General features: G+C 31.3%; 1 protein-coding gene across 2 annotated transcripts in view; it reads right to left on the reverse strand.

Annotated features, from left to right (window-relative positions):
- Window positions 1-443: 443 nt before the first annotated feature.
- The window catches only part of LOC127735201 (uncharacterized), a 52,300-nt gene continuing 38,885 nt past the window's right edge, over window positions 444-13,858 (reverse strand). For both annotated transcript variants that reach the window (XM_052245338.1, XM_052245331.1), the window contains exons 14-16: window positions 11,751-11,945; window positions 10,257-10,294; window positions 444-6,531 (exon numbers count right to left, since the gene is read on the reverse strand). In XM_052245338.1, coding sequence (XP_052101298.1) covers window positions 10,260-10,294; window positions 11,751-11,945 — 230 coding nt within the window. In that variant the 3' untranslated portion in view covers window positions 444-6,531; window positions 10,257-10,259. The remainder of the gene's footprint in view (window positions 6,532-10,256; window positions 10,295-11,750; window positions 11,946-13,858) is intronic.

Raw genomic sequence — 13,858 nt, forward strand, 5'->3', positions numbered from 1 at the left:
ATAATCATGGACAAAGGAAGATAATTCCAATTTTATAAATTACTTGATATTTAGAAAAACTAAAAATTTTGCAATTTTTCCATTTATAAAGGGGCATAACTCTAGAACGGTTAAAGTGACGCCACCAAAATTCAAACTTGATCTGTGTTTTGTGGTAATAAGCATTATGTATAAGTTTGATAACATTTGGTTGAGGCAAACTCAAGTTAGAGAACGGAAACCAATTTTGGGACGTACGGGCAGACGTACGTACAGACGGACAAGGGTAAAACTTAATGCCCCCACCGCTACGGCGAGGGCATAAAAAAGATTTCTTGATTTGGAAAGCATGGTTTTAGTATTTACTTTGGTTCTGACCAAACTTGATAATCCAGTTAAGCACTGCAATACAACTTAATCTGTATCTGTGATTTTGATTGATGCATAATTAAAACCATGAACACTTTTTATGTAAAATATATTTAATGTTCAACAGAAGCTTTGATCTTTCATACACAAACCACATCTATACAATATATTTGTGACGCGAGAACAAACAACAAAATTATAAATAAATTATGAAAATTAATATTGAATTCTAATACCACTATTTTTTTTTAAAGAATTACAGGCTCAGTGGTGTATTATTCAGGAAACAACCAACATTGAATATTTATCATTTCCCAACTAAAGACCAGCATTAAATGACTTCTATGAGAGCTGGTAGCAATGGGCCTACCTATATGAGATGTTATTCTGAGAAAATTTGAAAATCATATCTGCCAAATCTGGTATAAATATGTCATTCATTGAATATATAAATCCTTGAAATTTTTTACTGACAGTAATAGGAAAAGTAAAGATCAACTATTGTGAAAAGAAGTTTAGGACTATTTTAATCAAACCAGTTCTAAATAAGCAGTTGTAGTATCAATTTCACCTCTGTGCTATATACAATAATATGATCAGGAATCAGTCCAATATTGGTGCATGATGAGGAAGGATTTCATGACAAACATTGCTTAATGTATTTACATATGTAATCATTTTCAAATTTCTTTTAAAAATTCTTACAGAAAATTGTTATAAGGCCAACATATTGTAAATTATGAATTGAATCCCTATTAATCTTTACATCTTGACTTTAACAATAGTATCCAGCTGTTGGCATGCTTAATCTTTAAAGCACACATCCACTCAATAATACAGGATAATTTGGAAAAACTACAAGTATCTTACCCCAATATAAACATGTACAAAAACACAATAAATAATCTAGCAGCTATCAGATATATTTATCTGTTGTCAACATTTTTTCTTAAATATCTAATCATATTGGAATAAAATGAATAAAATTGAACAAAGTTACATGTAATTGATAACACAATAAGTAATAGCAATCAACCCATAATTTATACAAAATAATTTATCTACTTTTAATTCAAACATGAAAGCCAAGTTCCTTGCACATCTCTCACAATTTTAATTTAAATGAACTTGTGCTATGGAACACATGAAGTTTAAGTCATACACATGAAGAAAAGAAAATATTATATTGCATGATTTAATAGCTTAAATTCTGAATTAATTTCACTGATAATTGGATTTGACTTATTTTATTGATTCCATAGACCCTTAATAATGATCTGTAGTAAAAAAAAAAGGCTCCTTTTTTCATAAATAAGAAGAATGCGTGTTTAATTGAAGAATTATTTTGGAGAGATCAACTAGTCACAAAGAATCTTAATAGAACAGACACATACATACACTTATACACACGTTCAAATAAAGGCATACAATTATCAAGCAGTGAGGAATTCTGTGATGATAAACAACAACAAAAAATCTCAGTTATCAGCTTCACTTAATCTAATGAATAAATCATGATAATTGTATAATGTAATCTACACACTCATTTTATATCATTTTCACTCACTTTTATAGAAACAAAATTGTTAGTGTTCACCCTTTTAAGGTAGATGGGGTGGGTCTAAATTAAAATCCATAGAATTTTTTAATAATTTGTCAAAATGTAGTTTATGTCATGCTTTTTTCAAAAATATAACAAAAAGTAGGCGTCACCGGGCTTTTATCACACTACAGGTTGTGCAAAATTGTCAGACTTTGTATAGATTATGCATTGAAAACCAAATTTTGTGTGATAAATAGAAAACTGCACCATAGAATTTTAAGATAAAATATGAGAAGATAGCTCTAATAATATGCTTTCAGATAAGAAAAAGAAAAAATTTGTAAGGGTTCCGCGGAACCCAGTGTCTCGCCTACTTTTGCTGTTAATCGCAGGCTCAACAAAAATGAGGAAAAAAAATCAATAAAAATACTCCGTTAGATACTATCTTTTGATTGTTAGAAGCTTCTGTCAAAGTTTGGTATAAATCCAGGATAGTTTATGAATCTAATAAATGTTTTAAAAACTTTAACTGCAGACTGTATTTAATGTTAACTGGAAGAAAAACTAAGTTCATTTATAAGTAAAATACGGATAAACAGGTACAAATTTTAACAAAATTTCCTTCTAGATACTAGCTTTTAATCATAAACAAGCTTCCGTCCAAGTTTGGTACAAATCCAGGATAGTTTAAGAAAGTTATTAAAATTTTAAAAACTTTAACCACAGAGTGAATGTATTGTTTCCTGGCAGAAAAACTAAGTCCATTTAAAAGTAAAATACGGAAAAAATGAAATTTTTTTTTTAACAAATTTACTTCTGGATACTATCTTATGATCATAAACAAGCTTCTGTCCAAGTTTGGTACAAATCTAGGATAATTTAAGAAAGTTATTAAAATTTTAAAAACTTTAACCACAGAGTGAATGTAATGTTTCCTGGCAGAAAAACTAAGTCCATTTACAAGTAAAATACGGAAAAACAGGAATTTTATTTTTACAAAATTTACTTCTGGATACTATTTTATGGTCATAAACAAGCTTCTGTCCAAGTTTGGTAGAAATCCAGGATAGTTTAAGAAAGTTATTAAAATTTCAAAAACTTTAACCACAGAGTGAATATTTGTGGACGCCGACGACGACTACGGAATGTAAGATCGCTATGTCTCGCTTTTTCGACTAAAGTCGAAGGCTCGACAAAAATGGGGTCACCTGACTCATTTTCTTCCTATATAATAAAATAGGTAAATTCACAACACATTCTATTGTAACAGTTACTTTATCTGAGTTATGTCCCCTTATATCTGAGTTATCTACCCTTATGTAGCAAAGTTGGAAAAAAGTGAATCAAACAAAAAAAAATCTGTTTTTTTTTGTAAAATACAGCCGTAAATATGATAAAACACATAATTTTCTATATCAACATGACAAGTCTTACATGTGAATTACATACTACTCTCGAAATTTGCATATTTCATTAAAGATCTAGACCGATTGCTATCTGCTATTATAAATGGAGGAAGACACCCCAGCTACCTTAAAATTCTTTGTACAAATATGTACTAACCAATATAAATAATACATTAAATAATCAAAATACAAACCATAGTCAAAGTTAAGTGACTTAGATTGCATATAAATGAAATAAATGTTATGCCCAATAATATTTTAGAAGAGTGTAAATATCTAATGACAGAGTGGCATACAATGAAATAAGTGAAAATAAAAAACAAAATGATGACTAGAAAGACTTTTGAAATTAACAGAAGAATGAATGCCTTGGTCATACTTTTAAGAAGACACTAACTGTTAACATGAACATTTTTGTGGGTTTTTTTATATATCCTATTTCAATGCATATATTTTTAGCGCTGGGGTCAAGTTCATGCAAAAATGATACATTCCCACTGCATATCAATATCTTTGCTTTTTAAAAAAAAATTTGTGTTGGGGATGTTTTCATGTATTTGACATGAATGCAAAATAAGCAGACTAATATACTATGATCTAAAATTTCTACGTATATGCAAAAGTAAATTTGATTAAATGTTTTCCCATAATAACTGAATATCTCACTCAAATTACTAAAGGACATTATCAAGTGATAATAAACTGTTAACACAGAGATATGTCTCGCCTATTTGTTATTTTGATAATGCAAATGTTGAAATTAAAATAACAATACTTTAACATGTAAGTTATGCAAATATTCAAAATCAATGAACCATGACTGAAGGTACAGGGCTAAACAATCTCCATGGAAATGAGATGTGCCAATGCTAATATAACTGCATACCAAATACCACTGACTTTTCACAAGTTGTTCCCTTTAAACAAACCTAAACACAAACATTGTAAAAGTTTCAAAGTCAATGAACCATGATGAGGGGGTGGGGCTATATAATCTCCATCAAAATTAAACTTGCACATGCTAATACATTCGCATACCAAATATCATTGACTTAACATTAGTGGTTCAATGTAAACTGACCTACGGTAATCACAAACTAATACATGTAAACTAGGCAAATGTTTCAAAGTCAATAGAACATGACTGAGGGGTAAGGACCAAAAATTCTCCATGGAAATGAGATGTGCTAATGCTTATACAACTGCATACCAATTATCATTGACCTACCACTAATGGTTCCCCTTAAACTGACCTAATCACAAACTAATACATGAAAACTAAGCAAAAGTTTCAAAGTCAATAAACCATGACTGAGGGGGCGGGGTCAAATAATCTCCATGGTAATGAGATGTACCAATGCTAATACAACTGCATACCAAATATCTTTGACCTACCACTAGTGGTTCACCATAAACTAGACCTAATTACAAACTAATACATTGTTGACGTCCCTGCAAGAAACAGCATACCTATGTCTCGCTTTTTGACTCGGTCAAGGCGAGACAAAAACTTAAAAAAAGAAACTAAAAGACTTCTTTTTTATCGTTATCTTAACAGAATAAGTATAGACATACCAAATAATTTTTCAACAGGGCCGAGTTGACCAATAACACAAAATAACTGTCCTTTTCCTAGTCAAAAATAATAGTTTGCATTTTATGATTAATATATCCAAATAACTTCAAAATTATAATCTGAATACATAGACACAAAATGTATCCGTTCCTTCAGATTTTTATTTGGCACTCAATATAAAACCACATAACTTCAAAATGTAGGATAATGTTTCACTGGACTCTACCTTTAATACAATGATAATACAATGTGTTTTAACAATGCGCAAAATTTCTGTTTTTTCTTCAAACATGAAATATAAAATCATCAAATTTTATCATGCATGAATTTGACATTTTGAGATAGTCTCCTCCCGTCAAATTATAAAACTAAGATGATTTACATTACAAGTACATCATTGATCACATTCACTTCCTATTGATGCAATATAACATAAATGTATTGAAATACTGTGTACAGCCATAAGGACAACTATTAACATGTGTAAAATACATATATATATGAGTAGGTGCATATCTGTGATGATTTAACAACATACAACAACATGCAAAATCTTTATCAAATGAAACCACTATACTATGAAATATTGTGAAACATCAGATTATAGATTTAACAATTGGTGAACCTGTATATGTAAAATGTTTATTAAAATTAAATAATCAAAAAATCCTTTCAACAAATGAATACAATATATCTAAAGTGAATCTTAGCATACATTTCTACCAAGTAAATTAAACATCAACAAGTCGAAAGCTGGCACTGTAAACATATGCTCCTAAAACTGCACAATGATGGATGATCCCCTAATACTTAATCTGGAAAATATTTGTTTAAAAGATTTCTTGAGAAACAGCTACAATGAACTTTGATCTATTGACCCCAAAAGCTATAGGCATCCACTTCCTTATAACTCCCATTGGTATGAAATTCGCTTTTTTCAAGCAAGTGATTTTATCCAGGCATTTGTTTATAAAAAAATGTTTTGTAATGACACTGAACTTGACATTTACTTGGTATTGACCCAAAATCAATGAGCTTCTTCCCCTTCCCTTTCGATTGGTATTAGTTTCCATAAGATACAGCACAGGAAACTCAATATTTATTCTGGGATTTTTTTTTATCTCCTTGAACAGATGGAAGGATAAGACCACAACTATTTTTTCCCAAATTGTTTTGAAAAAAAAAGACATCTAGTGTTTGTATATTGACAATAGAATTAACATCTACAGGGAAAATAGTAGGAAAATAGTTTGCACTCCCTTTTTCGCTGTTCAATTATTTCTTGTTTTTTTTTTAAAATTACATGAGTTTAAAAAAAACAAATTATTGGGTGTGGAATAAACATGTTAAACAGTTAAAGACTAATGGAATTTGTCAGACCTAATATTTCGTTTTAAAACAACAAATTAACATGAACAATCAATGTTTCTATGGAAATCAGTTTATAACTAAACCATCTAATAACAACACTTTCCTTTTTCAAAACATCACTCTACTTAATGATTAATTTATAAAGTCTTCCATTTTGTTCTGATATGTTGGATCTCCATTGTTTATCACAGATAATCTTGTAAGTATATATCGTCTGGTCAGATGACATGTCCTGGAAAGTTCAGTAAAAAACTTGGATGGTATGTCGTCTGCTCAAATGAATTAACCTGCAAAGAATAAAAAATACATCACAAGTTGTCATCTTGTCAGATGGCATATTCTGAAAGACTGATAAACAAGACTGTTACAAAAGAGAAGCTTAAGTCCCTGCCAATATACTGGTATATACCGGGTAAAGTCCTTATATCGATTTTGAATAATGCAACACTTGACCTATTGATGTCATACAACAACAGTTTTTGCATTGCCTTATCAAGAGTTTGCATATATGATGCAACATTTTCCATGAACGCCTATAATATCCAGTAATGGGGGACATATAACTAAAATGGACATTTTTTAAGGTGATAATTTAGGCAGAAACTTAATAAAATGCTCCGCAGGGCGCAGCTTGATACGACCGCAGAGGTCGAACCCTGAACAGTTGGGGGAAGTATGGACACAACATTCAAGCTTGATACAGCTTTGGATTTGGATTGTGATTAAATATTTGACACAGCATAGGTTTCTAACACAGATTGAATGTGGTCTAAGAACTTAAAAATTTTAAATTGGACATTCACCTATTATGGTCCAATATCCAAAATCTAAATACATGGTTAGATTCAGCATATCAAAGAACCCCATGAATTCAATTTTTGATGAAATCAAACAAAGTTTAATTTTGGACCCTTTTGACCTCAATGTGGACAAAGTTGATAACGGGGCCCAAAAATCAAAAATCTAAATACATGGTTAGATTCAGCATATCAAAGAACCCCATATATTCAATTTTTGTTGAAATCAAACAAAGTTTAATTTTGGACCCCGATTTGGACCAACTTCAAAACTGGGCCCATAATCAAAAATCTAAATACATGTTTAGATTCAGCATATCAAAGAACCCTAAGAATTCAATTTTTGTTAAAATCAAACTAAGTTTAATTTTGGACCCTTTGGACCTTAATGTAGACCAATTTGAAAACGGAACCAAAATTTAAGAATCTAAATACACAGTTAGATTCGGCATATCAAAGAACCCCAATAATTCAATTTTTGATGAAATCAAACAAAGTTTAATTTTGGACCCTTTGGACCTCAATGTGGACCAATTTAAAAACGGGGCCCAAAATCCAAAAACTAAATACACGGTTAGATTCAGCATATTAAAGAACCCCATGAAATCAAGAATAAAACCCCATTGAAATTGGTCAAGAAATAAGCAATTTATAGGAAGTATCTTCTTTTGCACAATCCTGTGCTATTAAATATTTCTTGCTATTGCGCAATACTGTACAACTGACAATTTCTTGCTATTGCGCAATATTGTGCTATTGGATATTTCTTGCTATTGCGCAATACTGTGCAATTGAAGATTTCTTGCTATTGCGCAATACTGTGCAATTGAAGATTTCTTGCTATTGTGCAATACTGTGCAATTGAAAATTTCTTGCTATTGCACAATACTTATTATATAATAATTTACACATCCTGTTTGGTGTGTATCTCCTACCATATCATTATTATTTGATTTTAAATATAAATCAGAAATAACCAACTTAAAATGGAAAATTTTAAAAGAAACAAAAAAGGAAAAAAAGAAAAAAAAGGAAAAAAAAATAAATCCCCCCCCAAAATTTTTTGAACCCCCATTATGATTCATCACCCCCAAACTCAATCCCAGCCTTCCCTTTGTGGTATGGTACCTTGCAGTACAATTTCAGAGAGATCCATACACTTGAACACAAGTTATTGTCTGGAAACTAGAAAAAAATGTGTTTTTTGGCCCCTTTTTGGCCCCAAATTCCTAAACGTTTAGGGCAATTACCCCCAAACTCAAACCCAGCTTTCCCTTTGTGATATGGAACCTTGTAGTACAATTTCAGAAAGATCCATACACTTACACACAAGTTATTGTCATGAAACTAGAAAAATGCTTGTTTTTTGCCCCTTTTTTGGCCCCTAATTCCTAAAATTTGGAGGCAATTACCCCCAAAATCAATCCCAGCATTCCTTTAGTGATATGGAACCTTGTGGTACAATGTCAGAGAGATCCATACACTAACACACAAGTTATGTCTGGAAGTTGCAAAAATGCTTATTTTTGGCCCCTTTTTGGCCCCTAATTCCTTTACTGTTATTACCATAACCCCCAAAATCAATCCCAACCTTCCTTTTGTGGTATTGAACCTTGTGGTAAAATTTCATAAAGATCCATTCACTTAAACTAAAGTTAGAGTGCGAAAACCAATGTGTCTTCGGACGACGCTGGACGACGACGACGACAACGACACCAACGTCATACCAATATACGACCACAAATTTTTTTTTGCGGTTGTATAAAAATTACAGTACTCCAAAGGGCAAAAACCCCCAACAAAGTGCTTGTGAGCACTGCAGGGTAAAGATTGCATTCATTTTGCAGCAGAAAATAAAAATTTAACAATTTATGGTATTAATTGTCAGTTCAACTGCAATTATGGTCAAAGGAAATTTACTCCAATTTTAAATAAATTTTAAAAATAAACTGTTGACACTGAGATATGTATCGCCTCTCGTCATAAAATTCAGAAAAAAGACCTGATGGACAGCAACATTGTTAATTAATTCAATCGCTGGACCATGATCTAGTGGGAATGGTCATCAAACTGAGATGTACAGGCAGTAATGTAACTTTATAGAAAATATCGTTGTCTATTGTAAGTAGTTATTACCAAACTGACTTAAGCAGAAAACTTAAATTTGAAATTTGCTAATTAATTCAAAGTCACTGGACCATGGCATAGGGAGCAGGGCCTCAAAATAGTCATCAACCGTATATGAATTGATAGTAATGCAACTTCATACAAAATATCATTGATCTATCACAAGTAGTTCCTATAAAACTAACTTGAGCAGAAAACTTAAAATTGAACATTGCTAATTTATTCAAAGTCACTGGATCATGACCTACGGGGCAGGGCCTCAAAATAGTCTTCAAACTGATATGAACTAATAATAATGCAACTTTATATTAAATATCAATGATCTATTACAAGTAGTTCCTATCAAACTAACTTAAGTAGAAAACTTAACAATTGTTGACGCCAACTACAACAACATCTTCATTTGAAAAGCAGTCCATATGTCTCGTGTTCCGAGACTTTCGTCACAGGCGAGACAATTACATCATTGATATATTATAGAATAAATACTAGATTCATGCACCATGCACAATTTATGTAATTTTCTTGGTATGGATATACACATACACATCATTTTGTTTCTTGAGTATATCTTTCATTGATAAATTTTCTTAAATATTCAAGAATAGGATATATAGAATGTTGTGCTTAATGTACTATGTTTTTTCTCTCCTCAAAAGTACTGATGATGTTTGAAAAATTGACAACTATCGAGCCAGCCACATAAGGGTTTTGATTTCATGATGTAAACATTTGAAATAAATTGTATTAAAATCTGATGAGAACAGCAGGCGTGACAGAACCTACAGTTGTCAATTTTCAATTTCAATTACCTTTCCAAGAGGTGTAACACTTGACTACTGCAATAATCATGATCCATGTTGATTTTCCAACTTAATGCCCTAGATATTATTTATGAAAACTGTTGGCATAAATTTCCTTACTCCGATGAGATGTGAAGTAATAAGAGCACTGACTATCTTGTTTTTGAATGTTATTAACTCTTAGTAATATAAAATGGTTAAGAAACCATTCTTCAGCTATTTGTATATCCTTCCCTAAAGGAGTTTTACGACTAAACATACAATCCTATCTATAACAAAACTTACAACTCATCCCAAGTCTGCTAATCTTTGTCTTTCATCTCCTAAAACAACAAAAAATCACTATGACATGTTATCTGACACACAGACATATATCTGTTTTGAAGGTGTAATACCACCAAATCATACTACATCACATCCGGTTGCATACGAAAAAGGGTCGAAAAAAAATATTCCCTTGAAATTGACAGTAGTATGAAATTAATCCTACATTTCATTGCAGTAAAAAAATTCTGAGTCATAAACATATTTCTTGGGTGTTTCAAAGCACCATTCTTTTTTCATTTGGTGTTTCTATAGGATATTTTGGAAACTTGAGGTTACATGGTTACTAAAGCTTGTACACAGGAAAAAAAGTGGTGAAAATTTGATTGGTTAACTTTCAGTGATGGTTACTATCTTATATGCAATGAAATGTTATGTGAAAATTTGTCTGTAGTATTGGACAGGATAAAACTTTACTCATGCCAAGTATTTCTTTATTTGAAACAAAGATAAATTCTGCACAATTTTTTGAAAAGACTAATAGGGGATAAACAATGGTGGTATCACACCTTGAAATTCGTAAGAGTGCATTTTTCTAAATGTTGTGATCTATGACAAATTTTTTCATCAATTCATGTGATCTAGAAGTGCAATATTATGAAATCAAGCTTAGGTCTGTTCCAAAATTAAAAGCATGGGGCATTGGAGGTACTTTTTCACCCGTACAATAACATTTTTTATTTTTCTATAATTCCTTCAAAATTCTAAGGAAAATACAACCACCCATATTTAATTAATTTGCGTGCCTCCCATTGAAAAATACTTCAGGAAAAAGGAGGCATTCATGCTGACCTTTATTTCCAACAATGATCATAAGGTTCTTCTAGATAAAAATATTCTTTTGCAAAAATCTCTCCCTGAAATAAATGACCCCTCATTTCATATTATTTTCTGATTATCAACTGCCTTCAAGATTTTGATGAGTGGAAACCTTCATACAAATTTAGAGAACCAGAGACCCCTGGCCAAAGGAATTAATATTGGATATATATTACAAGTCCCCCCTCCTGAATAAATGGCCCCCCATTTCATATTTTTCTGATTATCTAACTCATTCCTGAATTTCGATGAGTGACACACTTCATCCAAATTTGCTTGTGATCGGATAAACTAGAGGTTTTTAGGAGCCTAAATTGTTCCCCTGGCAAAAATATGCCACATTAAGATGATTGGTAACAGTGCCAGCCATCTTTTACACACTCAGTTAGAGGGTGACCAGGTTAGATCTAGTTTTAAAAGACAATAACCCTGGTAAAACTAGTCACTTCACTGTTTCCAATCCTTGATTTTCTTGAAGATCCTTGAATCTTGAAGGTGCTATTCTGGCGAAAACAAAGAAATGACAGATCATCAACACTTTGATCTTTATCTCAAATAGCCATTCAAATGCTATCTTCATCTCCAACTTACACGAAGAATGTTTTATAATTAAAAAAATATGCTATTGCTACTAACCTGAAGGGTATGGCTTATAACCCAAAGCTATCTTTAACTCATTTAAATCTAATGATCCATTATGGTCAAAATCAAATTGTTCTACTTGTTCTGGGGAAGGTGGGTCAGGCATATAATCTCCTAAAGCTTCTATCTCATCTTTATCAATTACTCCATTGCCATTCTGATCCCAACGATGTAAACCCAGTTCTAGATCTACAATATGATAAATACAAATCAAACTCAGTATAACAGATATGGTAAGACATGAAGCAGGAATGACAAAATATCCACCCGGCCATGTCCAATTAACCCAAACTAGGAAATTAATCCTTCATTTCATTCAAACAGTTTTCATGTGTTAAATTAAATCAGTTCAATTCTGTAAAATTTTCTTTAAGAAATAAATATACTACTGGTTTTTGTTTGTGTGCTTTGCTTTTCTACAGAAATATATTGTTTACTTGTACTAATAAAATCTACAATCTTAATTCAACGGGTTTGGATTTTGATTGAATATTTGACACAGCATAGGTTTGTGACACAAAATCAAAATGAATGTGGTCAAAGAACTGAAAAATTTGAAATCTGATATTTACCTATTATGGTCCAATATCAAAATCTAAGTACATTGTTAGAATCAGCATATCAAAGAACCCCAAGAATTCAATTTTTAATGAAATCAAACAAAAGTTTAATTTAGGACCCTTTGGACCTCAATGTGGTATTATCTAATTAATAATGAAAATAAATACAGGTTTAGATTCAGCATTTCAAAGAACCCTATATATATATTCAATTTATGTTGAAATCAAACACAGTATAATTTTGGATCCCGATTTGGACCAACTTGAAAACTGGGCCCAAAATCAGGAATCCAAATATATTTTTATTAATAGACAAACTAAGCTTAGTTTTTAAAGGAGTTCGCTTCATCAAAAAAAATATATAGCATTCAGAAAATAAGTTTATACAGAATAACAAAACAAACCTACCACAAGACATTCTTCAAACAATTTACCAAAGAAAAGAAGAAAAAAAAATCCAAGATGTCATTTATCATTAATACACTATCTATTAAAAATTTATAAAACTTATCTGTAATCATCTTCAAAATGTCTAATAATGAACAGTAAATTTCAAACTTTATTTATACTGTCCTACAGACCATATCATCATCAACACTTAGGAAACAGAAAATTTTCAAATAAATCTGTCACTCCAATTATAATTGTGTGATAAGATATTTACCAGATGCTTTGTTATCTAATAACAGGAGAAAATTATTTAAAAACACTTACCCTGGTAGTGTAATCAAACTTTATATATATAATTAATAGTTCCAAATATTTTTTCTTTCATTTGTCACAAACTAATATAGATCTGCAACTTATCTATCAATGTCAACAATTTTATCTACACAATGTAATGTAATGAAATATATCCTTTAAAAAAAATAGATTATTATCTAATGAAAATGATATTTGCAAATCACAATTTCTTTTCAAATGGAAATAACTCAATCATTAATAAGTATAACTTTTGGCTACTAAAAGGTCGACGACAACTCAACAACGAGAAAAGTTAAAATTGTGAAAATTGAACCTGACCATTTAGTCACAGGAAACAACTTATCTAAATTTGAAATAAAATGCTTCGCTGAGCGCAGCCTGATACGACCGCAGAGGTCGAACCCTGAACAGTTGGTACAAATTTGGACACAATATTCAAGCTTGATACTGTCTGAATTTGGATTGTGATCAAATTTTTGACATAATATAGATTTCTGACACAAAATAAATGTGGTCAAAGATCTTACAAATCTATTGCGCAATACTGTGCAATTGAAGATTTCTTCTTGAAACCTTCCTTTTGCGGTATTGAACCTTCTTTAAAAATTTCATGGACATCCATTCACTTAAACGAAAGTTATTGTCCGGAAACCAATGTGTCTTCGGACGAAGACGCAGACGGCGACATCATACCTTTATACGATCCCAAAAAATTTTTTGCGGTCGTATAAAAATTTCGTTACAGTTTGCATGTTAATGAACGGTCACTGTTTGTCAGCTGCTCGCCCATCCACCTGCCTGTCGTACATCCCCAAATCAATACTGTGGATTCATTTT

Source organism: Mytilus californianus, unplaced genomic scaffold (genome assembly GCF_021869535.1).
Source record: "Mytilus californianus isolate M0D057914Y unplaced genomic scaffold, xbMytCali1.0.p SCAF_1, whole genome shotgun sequence".
Taxonomy (NCBI): Eukaryota; Metazoa; Mollusca; class Bivalvia; order Mytilida; family Mytilidae; genus Mytilus; species Mytilus californianus.